This window comes from Equus quagga, chromosome 20, assembly GCF_021613505.1.
Source record: "Equus quagga isolate Etosha38 chromosome 20, UCLA_HA_Equagga_1.0, whole genome shotgun sequence".
Taxonomy (NCBI): Eukaryota; Metazoa; Chordata; class Mammalia; order Perissodactyla; family Equidae; genus Equus; species Equus quagga.
In genome coordinates this window covers 45608567-45626007 of record NC_060286.1, presented here as the reverse complement: position 1 = coordinate 45626007, position 17441 = coordinate 45608567, and the positions used below count along the sequence as shown (strand labels likewise).

General features: G+C 44.6%; 1 gene segment (V, D, J or C); it reads right to left on the bottom strand.

Moving 5' to 3' along the window:
• The window catches only part of LOC124230805 (immunoglobulin heavy constant gamma 4-like), a 23611-nt gene extending 8692 nt beyond the window's left edge, over positions 1-14919 (bottom strand). Inside the window, 1 exon segment of the C gene segment in view lies at positions 14505-14919. Coding sequence covers positions 14505-14919 — 415 coding nt within the window.
• Between the last annotated feature and the right edge of the window lie 2522 nt (positions 14920-17441).

Genomic DNA, 17441 nt, shown 5'->3' with positions numbered 1-17441 from the left:
CTAAGGTAACCCAGATGTACCACAAAGGGGAAGCGGGCCACCTATCCAGCAATTGAACAGATTTTTGTGTGTTACAAAGGAATGTGAGCATTGTAAGACATTGCCATCAGAGGCCCATTCAGATGTGGATTGAAATAACAAACATACTATCAGGAAAACTTAACTGGCATTTTTATCGTTAATTAAAAGGCTTTGTAATTAGGCTATAATCTGGCTTATAGAGCTGGGTGGGGAGCAAATATTGTGATAGGTAAAACTGTCAGGCAATCTAGAAATTGATTATTGTACCAATTACAGAGTGCTCAAACATTACAAAGGTGTCAGTGAGGGGATACAGGTTAGGAATAGAGGCTTGGTCCAAGTCTTGTCACAGTTGTCTACAACAGATGAGTCTTCTCAGCCTGGTTTGGAGACATTTTTCTTGGTCAGTTGAAGTTGAGTGTCATAAATAGGAGCTGAAATCCACTCAGGTGAAGAAGTCCATTTTTTTTTTAATGAGTAATGTGAAACCATGAGTCTTTGCCTTTGAATTTTTCAGCACATTGATTGTTTAAGAGTACCTGGTATGGTCCTTTCCAACCGGACTGCAAAGGGTCTTTTATCTGATGACTTTTCCAATAAAGAAAAGGTGCATGTAGTAGCTCAGGATGCTTAAGGTCTTTATCTCTTGGGAGCTTTGTCTTCTGCTGTGAAAGGAATCAGCTACCATCTTTTCAATTCTTTTAATTGTCTGAACGAAACCTTGACAATAATACAAGATATCTCCCTTGAGCAAAGTTGGTTCATACATTCCCTCTTCTAATTGCATAGGTCATCCTGTTATTGTTTCAAAAGGAGGCAGGTGATGTTTCCCAAGTGTGTAGATCTAAGACTGGGGAGCACTAGCAGAGGAGCTTCTGTCCCTGAGAGACGAAATGCTTCTGAAAGCTTTGCCATTTGAATTTTGAATGTGCCTTCAGTAAAATGTTGCATTATTGGGCCAAATGTCGCAACTAGATTTCATTATTTGTCTAGTGACATGAGTTCCCCGGTCACTGTGTAACTCAGTAGGAATTTCCCAAACAGGAGCTATCCTTTGCAATAATAATTTATCTGCTGCTAAAGCCATTGCTCTTCTACAAGGAAAATCCCCAACTCAATGTGAGAACAAACAGATCATCACTAAGACATTTACATCCTGGTGATGGTGGCATCTGAACAAAGTCCAATGGCCATACCTCAGAGGGTCCCTTAGGAAGGGGAAAGTTTTTTTGTGACCCAGGAAGTGGTGTCCCTGGATTATGCTCTGTGCACACTGCACAACGAGCATGGTTTTATGAGCCACGGTGGGAGAAAGTTTCCAAAAGTATTGTTTTCCCCATGAAATCACGTTTTCCCGTGCTCAATGGAAAATTGATGCTTATTCTTGAGCAGTGGCAATTGTGCTCCAATAGGCACTATGGATTTTTTATCAAGCCTGAAGCCCGTCTGTGTGGTTGTGTGAAAATTTTTGTTTTTGTTGTCATTCTGTTTCTCTTCTTCCATGATTTCTTGGGGCTGTAGGTGGAAATCCTTTACTGGGACAGCAGAGTTAACAGAAAGTAGTGGGCATTCTTGAGGCTGTACAGGATGTCCAGCCTGGTAATGGCCGTGCTCATTTTCTACACAAGACACATTTGTAAGCCAAATTAGATATAAAATGCAGTTGTGGCCATTTTCCTCCTGTGGTGCTGGCTGCAAGGCAGCAGAGTTAAGAGAATGAATAGAATTACAAGTGATAACACTATACAGGACATATTAGAGATTATTTTTGATAAATTTCATGTAATTTCTAAAACGCTTATATTAATCACTTATATGTTCACAAGGATATTCCTAAAAGAGCTTAGCGTGACTTATTTGACAGTGCTTCCCATATAATTAACATACCAAATAAGGTTAGTTAATTTAGTATGTCCTTCTTTATAGAAGAGAGAATAAGTTGTTTGAGAAGTCCCAGAGGCCCACCAGAATTTCTCAAGGTTACTTTCAGGTCAGAATAAAGACTTGATTGGGCCTACCCAGTGGCATAGCAGTTAAGTTCACATGCTCCACTTTGGTGGCCTGGGGTTCACATGTTTGTATCCCGGGCGTGGAGCTAGGCACTGCTTATTAAACCATGCTGTCGCAGGCATCCCACATATAAAACAGTAGAGGAAGATGGGCATGGATGTTAGCTCAGGGCCAATCTTCCTTAGAAAAAAGAGGAGGACTGGTGGCTGATGTTAGCTCACGGCTAATCATCCTCAAAAATAAAAAAGAAAAGAAAAGAAAGAAAAGGAAAGAAAAAAACACAATTTAGAACTTGAATTTAGGGGAAGCTTGTCAAAAATAGCAAATGGTTTTAACACACTTGGTCAAATAGGATCATAGGTCACTGGGAAACAATGCTCAGCTATCCATTTAACCAAGGTGGCAATTAAGGATTTTGAGGCAAAGATAGAAAATTAAATAGTTGTAAGAAAGACCTTAGTTGCTCTGATTAAAGACATGGTAAGGCTGTACAAAAAATTTATTTTGATTAGACATAAAATCCTTACCTTTCTTGTACACTGCTCAAAAGTAATTAAAGGGGCTGGCCCGGTGGTGCAGTGGTTAAGTGCACACATTCCGCTTCTTGGCAGCCCAGGGTTTACCGGTTCGGATCCTGGGTGCGGACATGGCACCACGTGGCACGCCATGCTGTGGTAGGTGTCCCACATATAAAGTAGAGGAAGATGGGCTTGGATGTTAGCTCAGGGTCAGGCTTACTCAGCAAAAAGAGGAGGACTGGCAGTAGTTAGCTCAGGGCTAATCTTCCTCAAAAAAAGAAAGTAATTAAAAATCTTTCATGATCTCTTTATCAAGAGCCAACTAAAAGTCCTAGAAAGTGATCCTTTTAAGAGAAAGAAAACCAAATTCTAATTTTTTCACCAGCTTACTTTTAATATTAAAACTTGTTCACTTAATTAAGTTCATTTTAGTCTTAGCCAAATTGACCTTGCACAAGACTCTTTCTTCAGGATTCCCTTCGACAAACCTTCTGAGACTTGGCTTTTTCATTCAGAATTTGTCCCATGCCTTCTTTCCTCCTTCCTAGTACCTTAGGACAAATTTATGTTTCCTACGAAAACAAACAAAAATATTTCCGTTCCTTATATCTTTACTGAAAACATACATCCGGCTTTCCTTAACTCTTTCTTTAAAAGGATTTTTGGAGACCTCATCAAGATGGCTTCATAAGCAGACTCTGAACTCATCTGCTGCCATGAACACAACCAGGTTACAACTATTTTTGGAAAAATTACCCTGGATAGAAAACTGAAAACTGGATAAAAACAACCCCCACAACAAGGGCCAATCCCAACTAAGGTGGAAGAGGCAGAAATTCCTGCTGGAGAGAAAAAAGCCACCTTCAGGAGCAGCGGAGTTTCTCAGCTGGCCAGGCGGGAGCCACCCTAAGGTATGCAGCTCTCTCTGGAGGAATGAGGTCTGGCTCGGGGGCCGATATTGCTATAAGCATCCTTCAGACTCAGGGCAACTGAGACGAGGGTCTTACTATCTGGCTTCACTGGCTGTTAACTGCAGTGGGGGTACTCCCAGCAAAGCTATCAGACAAAAGCCGAAAAGGCCTGCATCTTAAAGGGCCCATGCACAAACTCACCTGTCTCAGCAACCTAAAATCACCAGAGAGAAGGCTGATAGTCCTTTGGTGAAAAGAGACTCACCTGGTGGGCTCTAGGGGCATCTTGGTGAGAGGAGGGACCTCTCTGGAGACTGAAACATTGGTGGGGGCCATTGTTCTCACCTGGTGCAGGTGTCTTGACACAGATTCTGGCAGACACCATTGAGGTTCTTCCCCTGGCCTGTTAGCCCAGGGATCTGCCACACACACTGGAGCTCAGATTTAATCCTGTTCAGCCAGGGCAGGCAGCCTGCCCTAGGGACAGGCCCCGCCCAACAGAAAACCCTCAGGCTACTTGTCAGTCTGCATTTACTGGGTGCCTTGATCCTCTACAGGCAGGTGAGTGGGGATGGGGCTGTGTGAGGACCAGGTGAACTGTGGGGGGCACTAGTGGAGAGGTGGGGGCCTCTGCAGTGGGGTGTTGGGGTACGTTCCATGGGGTTGGGAAGTGTGCATGGACCAGGACTGTGTTGACAGTGTGTGTGGTCCTGTGGGAGGTGAGGCTTATCTCTGGCAGAAGACCTGTGCTTCAGAAATAGCCATAAAAAGGATCAGTCCCACCTTCCAAAGCCTGAAACAATTGAGTGCTCCTGTGCCTAGGGCCAGGCCCACTCAGCTGCACTCCTAAGAGAACTGGCAACAGCCTTCCAGGTCTGAGGCCTATAGCAACTGTAAGCCCCTGAGCCTTGCAGCCAGCTACACTGGGCACCTACCTAATTAATAGGAAAACTGCAATAGGAGTGTGCTGATAGACTTTGTAGCCAATGGTGCTGAGGCTCCCCAAACCGGATTCGCAAACAACTGGCCAGGGAAGGAAAGACTTGACTCGTGCATTAACAGCAACCCCGCCACAGCAGAAGGACACAAGAAGCCCACAAAGGGGTCACTCCTGGATCTTTTGGACTGGTGATGAGAGGGAAGCACACTGCTGGGCTTCAAAAGACATCTCTTACATAAGGCCAGTTCTCCAAGGTCAGGAGACATATCCAACTCACCTAATGCATAGATATAAGCACAGAGAAAGAGGCATAGTGAGGAGACAAAGGAATACATTCCCAGCAAGGGAACAGGACAAAAACCCAGAAATAGGACTAAATGAAACAGAAATAAGTGACCTAGCTGACAAAGAGTTCAAACAAAATCTCATCAGGATGCTCACAGATATTGGGAGAAGACTGGATGAACACAGTGAGCTCACCAACAAAGAAGTGGAAAATATAAAAAAGAACCAATCAGAAATGAAGAATACAGTAGTGGAAATGAAAAATTCACTAGAGGGACTCAGTAGCAGAGTAAAAGATACGGAAGAATGGATCGGCAAGTTAGACGAAAGACTAGGGGAAATCACCCAAGCTGAACAGAAAAAAGTATTAGAGAGAATGAGAACAGTCTAAGGGAACTCTGGGACAATATCAAGCTCGCCAACATTCAGATTATAGGTGTCCCAGAAGGAGAAGAAAGAGACAAAGGGGGGGAAAATTTATTTGAAGAAATAATAGATGAAAATTTTCCTAATCTAAGGAAGGAAACAGACATGCAAGTACAAGAAGCACAGAGAGCTCCAAAGAAGATAAGCCCAAAGAGGCCCACACCAAGACACATTATGATTAAAATGTCCAAAATTAAAGAAAGAGAGAGAATCCTAAAAGCAGCAAGAGGAAGGCAACAAGTGATGTACAAAGGAAAGCCCATAAGCCTATCAGCGGACTTCTCAGCTGAAACCCTGCAGGTGAGAATAAAATGGCATGGCGTATTTAAGGTGCTAACGGAAAAAACCTACAGCCAAGAATACTCTATCTATCAAGGTTGTTATTCAGAGCGGAAGGAGAGATAAAGAGCATCCCAGACAAGCAAAAACTAAAGGAGTTTATCACCAAGAAACCAGTTCTACAAGAAATGCTGAAGGGACTTATTTAAGTGGGAAAGTGATGACCACAAATAGGGATAAAAAACTTATCACCCCCCCCCAAAGAAAACCCAGGAAATAAAGTTACTGGTAAAGGTAAAAATGTAGTAAAGGTAGCAGATCAACCATCTGTGAAGATAATATGAAGGTTAAAAGACAAAAGTACTCAAAGTACCTATTTCAACGATAAGAGGCTAATGGATAGACACACACAAAATAAGAGATTATATATGATTTCAAAAACATAAAATGTGGGAGGAGGGGAGTGAAAAAGTAGAGCTTTTAGAGAGGGATAAAGCTAAAGAGTCTATCAACTCGATATAGACTGTTATATTCATAGAATATTATTTTGGATTCTCATGGTAATCACAAATCAGAAACCTATAATAAGTAAGCATAAAAGTAAGACAAAAGAAATCAAACATATTACTAAAGGAAGCCATCAAACCACAAGGGCAGAGAGCAAGCGAAAAGGAACAGAAGAGAGAAGAACTACTAAAACACCCAGGAAAAAAAAGTAACAAAATGGCAATAAATATATATTTATAAATAGCTACTTTAAATGTCAATGGACTAAATGCTCCAATCAAAAGGCATAGGTTGCCAATTGGATAAAAAAACAAGACCTATATATATGCTGCATCCAAGAGACACACTTCAGACCTAAAGACACTCACAAACTGAAAGTGAAAGGATGGAAAAAGATATTGCATGCAAATGGCAAAAAAAAAAAAAAAGAAAGAAAGAAAGCGGGAGCAGCAATACTTATATCATACAAAATAGACTTTAAAACAAAAACTGTAACAAGAGACAAAGAAGGGCACTACATAATGGTACAGGGAATAATCCAGCAAGAAAATATAACACTTGTAAATATCTCTGCACCCAACATAGGAGCACCTAAATATATAAAGAAATTATTAACAGGCGTAAAAGGAGAAATAGACAGTAACACAATAATAGTAGGGACTTTAACACTACACTTACATCAATGGATAGATCATGCAAACAGAAGATCCATAAGGAAACAGTGGCCTTAAATGACACATTTGACCAGATCGACTCAGTGCATATATAGAATATTCCATCCCCAAACCACAGAATACACATTCTTTTCAAATGCACGTGGGACATTCTCCAGGACTGATCACATATTAGGCCACAAAGCTAGTCTCAATAAATTTAAGAAGATTGAAATAATACCATGCATCATTTCTGACCACAAAGGTATGAAACTAGAAATCAACTACAGGAAGAAAGCCAGGAAACCCACAAAAATGTGGAGAGTAAACAAAATGCTATTGAACAATGATTGGGTCAATGAAGAAATCAAAGGAGAAATCAAAAAATTCCTGGAGACAAATGAAAATGAAAATATGACATGCCAAAATCTATGGGATACAGCAAAAGCGGTTCTAAGAGGGAAGCTTATAGCAATTCAGGCCTACCTCAATGTGAAGAAAAATCCCAAATGAACAATCTAACAGCACATCTAAAGGTACTGGAAAAAGAAGAACAAGCAAATCCAAAAACCAGCAGAAGGAAGGAAATAATAAAAATCAGAGTAGAAATAAATGAAATAGAGACTCAAAAAGCAGTAGCAAAAATCAGTGAAACCAAGAGCTGTTTCTTTGAAAAGATAAACAGAATGACAAGCCCTTAGCTAGACTCACCAAGAAAAAAAGAGAGAAGGCTCAAATAACTAAAATCAGAAATGAAAGAGGAGAAATTACAACAGACTCCTCAGGAATACAAAAGATAATAAGAGAATACTATGAAAAGCTATATGCCAACAAATTGAATAATATAGAAGAAATGGATGAATTCTTAGACTCATACAACCTTCCAAGCTGGACCAAGAAGAAGTACAGAATTTGAACAGACCAATCACCAGTAAGGAGATTGAAACAGCAATGAAAAACCTCCCAAAAAATAAAATTCCAGGACCAGAGGGCTTCCCTAGAGAATTTGACCAAACGTTCAAAGAAGACTTAATACCCATCCTTCTCAAACTCTTCCCAAAAATTGAAGAAAAGGGGAGGCTTCCTAACTCATTCTACGAAGCCAACATTATCCTGATACCAAAACCAGGCAAGGACAACACAAAAAAAGAAAATTACAGGCCAATATCACTGATGAACATCAATGCAAAAATCCTCAACAAAATACTAGCAAATCAAATACAATGATATATTAAAAAGATCATACATCACGATCAAGTGGGTTTCATACCAGGGATTCAGGGATGGTTCAACATCCGCAAATCTATCAACGTGATACACCACATTAGCAAAATGAAAAATAAAAATCACATGATCATCTCAATAGACACAGAGAAAGTGTTGGACAAGCTACAGCACCCATTTATGATAAAAACTCTAAGTAAAATGGGTCTGGAAGGAAAATACCTCAACATAATAAAGGCCATATATGACAAACCAATAGCAAATATCATTCTCCACGGAGAAAAATGGAAAGCTATCCCTCTAAGAACAGGAATCAGACAAGGATGCCCTTGTCACCACTCTTATTTAACATAGTATTGGAAGTTCTAGCCACAGCAATCAGGCAAGAAAAAGAAATAAAAGGGATCCATACTGGAAAAGAAGAAGTGAAACTGTCACTCTTTGCAGAGAACATGATTTTATATATAGCAAACCCTAAAGAACCCACTAAAAAACTTTTAGAAATAATAAGTGAATACAGTCAAGTCGCAGGATACGAAATCAACATACAAAAATCGGGTGCATTTGTATACACCATCAATGTAGTAGCGGAAAGAGAAATTAATAATACAATCCCATTTACAATTGCAACAAAAAGAATAAAATACCTAGGAATAAACTTAACCAAAGAGGTGAAAGATTTGTACACAGGAAACTATAAAATATTGTTGAAAGAAATCCAAGAAGACACAAAGAAATGGAAAGACATTCCATGCTCTTGGATTGGAAGAAATAACGCAGATAAAATGTCCATACTTCCTAAAGCAGTCTATAGATTCAACGCCATCCGTATTGAAGTTCCAACAACGTTTTTCACAGAAATAGAACAAAGAATCCTAAAATTTATATGGAACAACAAAAGACCCCAAATAGCCAAAGGATTCCTGAGGAAAAAGAACAAAGCTGGAGGTATCACACTTCCTGATTTCAAAATATACCGCAAAGCTGTAGTAACCAAAACAGCATGGTACTGGCACAAAAACAGACACACAGATCAATGGACCAGAATCGAGAGCCCAGAAATAAACCCACATATTTATGGACAGCTAATATTTGACAAGGGAGCCAAGAGCATACAATGGAGAAAGGAATGCCTCTTCAATAAATGGTGTTGGGAAAACTGGACAGCCACAAAAGAATGAAAGTAGACCATTACCTTACACCATGCACAAAAATCAACTCAAAATGGATTAAAGACTTGAATGTAAGACCCGAAACCATGAAACTTCTGGAAGAAAACATAGGCAGTACGCTCTTTGACATTGGTCTGAGCAGCATATTTTCAAGTACCACGTCTGACCGGGCAAGGGAAACAAAAGAAAAAACGAACAAATGGGACTACATCAAACTGAAAAGTTTCTGTGCAGCAAAGGAAACCATCAACAAAACGAAAAGACAACCTAACAATTGGGAGAAGATATTTGCAACCATCTATCAGATAAGGGGTTAACTTCAAAATATACAAAGAACCAATACAGCTGAACAACAAAAAAACCAACACTCCAATTAAAAAGTGGGCAAAAGATCTGAACAGACATTTCTCCAAAGAAGATATACGGATGGCCAACAGGCACATGAAAAGACGCTCAACATCATTAGCTATCAGGGACATGCAAATCAAAACTACAATGAGGTATCACCTCATCCTGGTCAGAATGCCTATAATTAGCAAGACAGGAAACAACAAGTGTTGGAGAGGATGTGGAGAGAAGGGAACTCTCATACACTGCTGGTGGGAGTGCAAACTGGTGAAGCCACTACGGAAAGCAGTATGCAGTATCCTCAGAAAATTAAGAATAGGTCTACCATAGGATCCAGCTATCCCACTGCTGGCTATTCATCCAAAGAACTTGAAAACACAAATGCCTAAAGATACATGCACCTCTGTGTTCACTGAAACATTATACACAATAGCCAAGACTTGGAAGCAACCTAGGAGCCCATCAAGGGACGAATGGATAAAGAAGATGTGGTATTTATACACAATGGAATACTACTCAGGCACAAGAAATGATGAAATACGGCCATTTGTGACAACATGGATGGACCTTGAGGGTATTATGCTGAGTGAAATAAGTCAGAGGGAGAAAGTCAAATACCATATGATCTCACTCATAAGTGAAAGATAAAAACAATGACAAACAAACACATAGCAACAGAGGTTGGATTGGTGGTTACCAGAGGGAAAGGGGGGAGGGGGGAGGGCAAAAGTGATTAGGCTCACATGTGAGGTCCTGGACTATAATTAGTTTTTGGGTGGTGAACATGATGTAATCCACATAGAATTCGAAACATGACAATGTACATCTGAAAGCTATAGAATGTTATAATCCAGTGTTACTGCAATAAAATAAAAAAAAAAGGATTTTTCTATTTTTGAGGAAGATTGGCTCTGAGCTAACATCCGTGCCCACTTCCTGTATTTTCTATGTGGGACGCTTGCCTCAGCATGGCTTGATAAGCGGTGTGTAGTTTGGCACCCAGGATCTGAACCAGTAAACTGCTGGTCGCTGAAGCAGAGCATGCGAACTTAACTGCTGCATCACTGGGCCGGCCCCTTCTCTTAATTTTAAGTATTGGCAGACCCAGAAAATACTGTGTAGAAACACGTGCTTTCTCATAGAAAATTTCTCAGCATGGCAGGAAACTTGTTTATAATTAAACCCAAGTATTTTTCTTGTTTCTCTGAAATAAGAAGCCAAAGGTAGACAAATCTATGTTTAGTAATTAACGTCTAATGTGGTATCTTATGTGGAAATGAACTAGATGCTCAATAAATTTTCTCAGTTAGTTTAGCAAAACTAAGGTTTCAAGTTACCAAAAAGTTTTGAAGTTATTTTAAGTACCTACACCAAAACACATAATTGTTCTTGAAATTTCACCCAAACACCTTTATCTTCTTCAAATCTATCGAGTTTAGTTGTTCCCAATACTTGTATTCAGATTGCCTGCAAACTTCATGAGACATTAGGCAAACTCAGCTATTATTCTAAGGTATTTTTTTCTGACGAATTAAAAGTTGATAACATGTCTGTATCATACCTAATGCTGATAACTTGGAAACACGTTTATTTCAATTAAACTGACAAACTTAAATAGGCTTTCATTTCCGGAAATTGGTTTAAACCGTGTTAACTTGAAAGACATTCGGGTTAGTTTCTGTGACATGTATATAAGCACTTACTTTAAGCTAACAACGAGAGCTCTTTGAGAAGTTATAATCTGGAGCTGAAACGATCACACACATGTAATGTGCATACTTATAGACACACACACAGACTCCACAGGTATTGTTTTGAAACTACTTCTATGAATCAGGTACATTAATACAAACCTCACCAGTTGTGAGAGAGTGAGTGAGTGTTTTAAGTTTTTTCTACTAATATTTGTGGAGAAGATACGTAAGATGCTAGATGTTGGGCAAGAGTGCTTCCATAGCCATTTTTCTATTCTTTTTCTTTCTTTTCCCCTTTGGTCTTGGTAAGTGGTGATGGTCTACGTAATAGTTGCTGGAGAGTTCACAAGCTCTTCGAGATAAAGGAAATGGGTGGGATCTGAACTGCCTCTAGAGCGGCATTTCCAGTTTTGCAAAGATTTGTAAGTCAAGGACAGCTGCTCTTAATTCCTCAGAATTTGGGCTGTAACTTAAGTGACATTATAGATTGATCTACGTGTCCAAGTACATCACCCCCAATTTGCTTCTTTCCCTCTGGGCGCTTAGTTTTGTTTTAACTTAGGGAGGAATGTCTGTAAAAACAATTCCCATCAGGCTCTGAGTGTCAGCTTCCAGTTGGGCCAAATTTCTGATGATAAGTTGCCAAACCCTTTCAAATATCTTATCAGGTTTCGGCCAGGACAAACAGGGAGTACACCTGGCAGCAGTGAACAGCTCTGCTAACCCTTAGTGGAGCAGTTTTCTGGAAAATCTCCCAGTGTCTCGTCTACTCTAGGAGGGGCTCATATTGGGCCCTCCGTTACCGGTAGATTGCGGGAGTGTTGTGAAGCCACGACCTAATAGACTTCGCTTTTGGTTCCCTCTTATAACTTAATTTTTTATGAACATTGTGCCACAAAACTTTCAGGAATGTTTCTGGAATTGTGAAGTTTTTGCTTTTAAGAGAACTTTTTAAATGATCTTGTTGAATGGAGCGTTCCTTCTAATGGCCAATGTAATTTCCCTCAGGATAGTGGCAGTTTGGTGGGACCCTGAGCCACAAGCAGAGTGCAAGTCACATTCTGTCCCACCACGTCTGATGGCAAAGTGGGGTGCAGCTGCATTTTTGTCTGACCGTAATTAGGGGCCCCCAACTGGATGATTATCAAGCCGGGCCCTCAGGACACACAAAAAACTTAGTAAGATTTACCATTGTTTGTAAATACCTGCAACTCCAGAACATTTAATTTTTGAGCAGTTGTACTGGAGGGTGGCAGATTTGACTCTTTAAAAACGAAAGATTTCTCTGATCCATGGCTCTTAAACCTAGTGCAAAAAAGACTAGTTTGATAGCTCAAAGGAGCCCCAACCTGGCCACAGTGACCTTAAATGATCTTGCCAGCTGTTTACAGTTTTCTCCATTTAGTGAAGCACTTGCAAATGTCAGCATGAAGCCAGCCAGAATTTCAGTGGGTGGCTGCCCATTCCAGAACTGGTCATCTTTCAGAAGCATGGTTTCCCACTTTTCTCTTAGTTCATCTACTGTAAAGTAGGAACACTTTCTAGGGGCGGTGTAGAGTCTCAGAAAGGTGCTGTTTGTGAGGGTCACTCCCTAAAAATGTGCAAGCACCCTCCAATGTACCTCGGTTTCCCCCTCCCAGCAGTCTAAAATGCCTTGGGGGCTCGGAGCGCTGGACGACCAGTCCTCATGTGCAGGTACCCGGACGAGCCTTTAATTAGTTAACGGGAATGATCACAAGGCAGTTTCCTGTGGGCCGGCCACACGTTTCGTGGATCGATCCTTGGATGCGTTTATTAGGTCCCGTAGCATGAGAGCGTCTTTCAGCTGGAAGGCGCTGGAGCCCCTTCTCCTCGGAGATGAACATGTTCAGACTCTCATTTCTCTAATAATTTGTTCAGACTTTATGGATACAATTCGTTCCAATTTAAAGCCCAATTGAAAAGGTCTGCCTGCCCCACTCACTGCAAAGTTCCCCCTCTAGTCCCCTGGCCCAGGACATCTCCTCTGTTCTCCTCTTTCCTGGGACACTCCCCCTAGGTTTCTCTTGCCTAGGAGACGTGCCAGTATTCCTTTAAAACACCTAGTCTTAATGCTTGAAGCAGCTTATATAAAACTCTGGGCCATCAACTGAAAATAAGGAGGTGCGGGTTTCAGGACAACTCGTCGGGGTCGCCTGAAGAATGCAGTGAAGCCAAGGTGGGGGCTTCAATGGGCCCCTGTTGGTTCTGAATATTGGTACAATGAAGATTCCATTTGGTCTCGGGTCAGTCTTTCTGAAATTCTGCCAACCGTGCCAAGAACTGTTGACACAAATAATCAATAATCAATCTATAAATCAAATTGGGTGAATTAATTATGTGAGGCAATCTGAGGTCTATATAGCCTGGGAAAACGACCTTCATCGAGGAAGGAAGCATTCTGAAGAAGAGGGTGTACGGAGTGGTTATATACCATCCTGGAACAAGGGACATACATCACACAGGACAGGAATATCCCTCTTACTACAGTCACGAGATGCTTTTCCAGCACAGCATATCAGTGGTCACGAGATGAGCACAGTAGGTCAGTAATGAACGTTTAGTTTCTCGGAAAAAATGCTTATCTATAAAGAAATGCTGTTATGGGTCTGAGGCATAGATCCCTGACTTTAAGGGCATCATTCTTGGCTTTGGGTCATTGACCATGTTTAGGGCAGATGGACAATGCATGCTCGACAGGTCACGTCAGGTCTTTCTGGAAAAACAAGGTCAGGATGAATTCGTTTTAAACCAAATGACTGCTTCATATTCCTCCGGATATTGACCTTTCTTATTACATTTCATTTCTTCATCATCACCAACATTAAAGTGTTTGACAAAACCCCTGACAGTGTCCTGGCTAGTGGGTCTTAGGCCCATAGAGTCCAGGTCCCCCTGCTATGCCCAGGGTTCTGGCAAGACAAATCAGCACACAGAGTAATGAGTTGGGGTGCTCGGTACCCATCCTGGTCCCCAAGCTGTCTGCCCCTGGTTATGGTGGTGGGGCTGGTGTCGAGGATGAGCAGTCCCTCTTGGGATCATGACAGGGTTTTCAGGCACCAGGCCACTGCTGTCCCTGGATCCCTGCAGGCGTGGGCCACTTGGCTGGAGAGGGCGTGACCATGAGGTCTGGATGTTCAAGCCACAGGGCTTTTCAGGATCCACACACATGTCCCCATCTGGCTCTGAAGGTCTCATTCTTTCAGACAAATCCTTTCACGTGGGAAAGCCAGTGAGGCTGTGAACTTACCTCGTGCTGAGATGCTGTGACCTGTCGAGTGGGGCTCTGGGGCTGGCTTTCAGGAACAGTCGCCCTGTGGTCACAGAGAAAAGAGATGCTTTGAAGGTGTTCACAGAAGCCCTTCCTCTGGTCTTGTCCCGAACGGGGATGTCAGAGCCGAGGCGTCATGTGTCGCTGCAGGCACTCCCGAGCAGATATAAGACGCCAGCCCAGCCCGCGGCCTGGCAGCGCTCATTCCTAGCCTCACCTCACTTCACCTGTCTGGACAGCTTCTGCCCCACCCCCAGCCTTGCCTCCATTCCGCCCCTCACTCCAGGCCACTGCAGAGGCCACCTCAGAGCTGACGGCCGCCGTGAGCCTCGGCCCACCAGCTCTCATTCCCGCCGTGGCCCCTCTCTGCTGCTTCCATGGGCACCAGGCCAGCTCAGCCACACCAGCTCCACCTGGGAGGTCTGCTTGCGGGAGCACTTTGCTGTGCGCATCCAGGTGGATGTAGGAGCATGACCCCTGCAGGCGTTTCAGGGGGACTGACGCTCCCAGGGGCCCGGACACGTATGGACTCGTAAGGGGAGCTGGGGGTGCAGCCAGGAGGAGCCCGCGCTGGCTTCCCGAGTCGCCCAGGTTCGGGTCCCGGGGAAGCTCCTGATGTTCGGATGCAGGAGGCTGCTCCATCCTGCCTGGCGCAGCGCCAAGGACCCCTGGCAGGCCCCTCGCTCCAAATCTCAAGGAAACGCACCGATTCTCTTTGTGGTATTGTTTGGGGTGACTGGTCTGTGGTGCGTGCAGGCTCCCCTGTGGGATGGGTTTGTGAGGACCAGGAGGCCAGGGCACGTGTGCCATTAATGTCTGTGTCCCAAGGGCTGGGGCTTCACTTGCTGGGAGTGAGCTCCCTGCCCATCTGCTCATCTGGGGGTCCTGTGGGCCCTTCACCCCCCCCCCCCCGTCTCTGCACGTTTCTGTAGGTGACTGACCTCCCCTGCCTTGCCCAGCTCAGCCTTATGCTGGACACTCACCAGCTTCCCCTTTGTCCCTGTTGTGTCCAGGTCACAAGATGTATTGGTTGTTGGTTGTGATCATGATTACGAGCTGTTGTCAGAAACCTCACCTCTCCTACAACACTGTGGGAATAGAGACCACGCACACGGGAAGAGCAGAGGCTGATGATCCGCAGCCGCGGCCCCAGGGAGTTGGGGTGGGAGGGAGCCAGGGAACCTTCGCAGTGTTGCATATGCACATGTGAGCTGTTTTCTGTGGGTATATGGTATATCCTAGAAGTGTCTATAACGCATATGTGCAATGCTAACATATTGTATAACATACATGCTGATATGTTAAAATGTTTTCTATGTATAGAAGGATTCTTTATAGGAAAAAGGGGGCTTGGGGGCACCTGATGGGGTCCTGGGGAGGTGGGGTGTCCGTGATTGCTGGGAGCGCATTGGGCTCTCTCTGGTCCATCCTAAATCCATAGTGGGGAAGAAATCAGTGAAGCCGGCAGTCACTGACCAGGCCAGGAGGTTTGGGACGATGCATGGGTGGCTGTTTAATCCCGGGCTGTCCTGGAGACGGAGGTCTGACGTCCTGCAGGTCGTACAGGCTGCTGCCCCCTGGTTCCCGTGAAGAGGGCTCGGCTGCCAGGGCGGCTGCAGGTGGTGGTCAGGGCTCCGTGCTCATGAGCAGTCTGGCCGCTGTCCGTTCGTGTGTTCAATCTCTTACCACAATCTCTAAGGCGGTGTTTTCTGAACATGTGTGTCCATGATGTGCACCGGGCAGCGTGAATCTCCAGTGCACCGGGCCCTCCTGGAGCGACTCCTGCAGACTGCTGTGTGCACGTGTGGGAAGTGGGGTGGGCAGCGCGTCCTTATTTTTAAGTAACCCCCAGGCCACGCATGCAGTCTGCGGCCCTTAGGATGACCACGGCGGGCCCACGGTCCTCATCAGAGCCCAGACCGGACCCTGTCCCGGCCGAGCAGGGGGTTGAGGGCATTTGAGTAAGAACAGAAACAAAGGCTTATCTTGGGCTCATAGAAATATGCACAAAATTAAGGCCCCTCCTCTGTAACTGAGATCTTTGCAGCTTTCTGCTGCGACCCTGGGTGTGTTGGGCATACACGTCCCACTCCTGAACCCCAGGCCTTCTGTCCAGCAACAGGTGCGGGGCAACCGCTGCGTCCTGACCATTTCTCGGCCTCGACCACCGTCCATGGATCTCAGAACAGCCGCTGCCAGGTCCCACCTTTTGGCCTGAGCGGGTGTGGTCGAGACAGGTAGAGGGGGTCCTCCAGTCTCCAGACCACGCAGCCTTCTCAGGGTCATGCACTCGGGGAGCTTCACAGCGAGGGTCTTGTCCCAGTCCTTCCAGAACCTTCCGTGTTGACCAAAGTCATCCCTGGAGGTGTGGGGTGAAGAGTACCCTGGGTCCTGTCACACCTCACCCCTAAGTCCACCTGGAAGAAACATGAGGATCTTCTGCATCTAAGTCCATGGCCCCCTGAGGAGAGAACATTCTAGAAGCAGGGAAGGAGCTCAAGTAGGGGGTACCTGTCCCTCGCATCCACCCCTAATAACTTCAGTGGGTTGACTTCCTGAACGGGAGGCCCAGTGTAGTCTGCACAGACGGCGCTCTGGCCTCAGCTCTGAAGGGCCTGACCCTCAGCCTCTGTCCACGTGGGACCCTGGTTCTCGTCCTCAGGCTGTGGTGCCCGGCCCCTGGTTGTGCCGTCAACCTGGTCCTGCCCAAAACCCCACCATCGGGCAGACTCAGACCTGCCAGGTCCCTGGCTGCAGGGTATCTGCTTGTCCGGAGGAGCGGCCGGCTGGCCAGTGGGCAGGAGACCCAAGGGCGGTGATGATGAGACCGAGGCCCCGCCTGGCCCTGTCTGCGCAGGGCTGAGGGCTGCCCAGGGTTTGCCAGCTCCCTCAGCAGATGGCCAGCTCCTCCCGAGGGCCTGGACCCGGCCTCCCCTCACAGGTCCCATCCTGCCCCCTCGTCCTCCTTCCCATCGGGGAGGGCTGGCTCCTGTTGGGAGGAGGAAGTTTTGCTGCTGCCTTCTGAGGTCCTTGGCCTAGAAGAGTGCTGGTTCTGACGTCAGGAGGCCGTCGGCTCGACGGGCCTCAGACTCCTCGTCTGCCTGCCGTGAGGTAGCCGGAGCTCAAATCCCGGCAGCTGTCCACACCTCCCAGCTGGTGTTTTG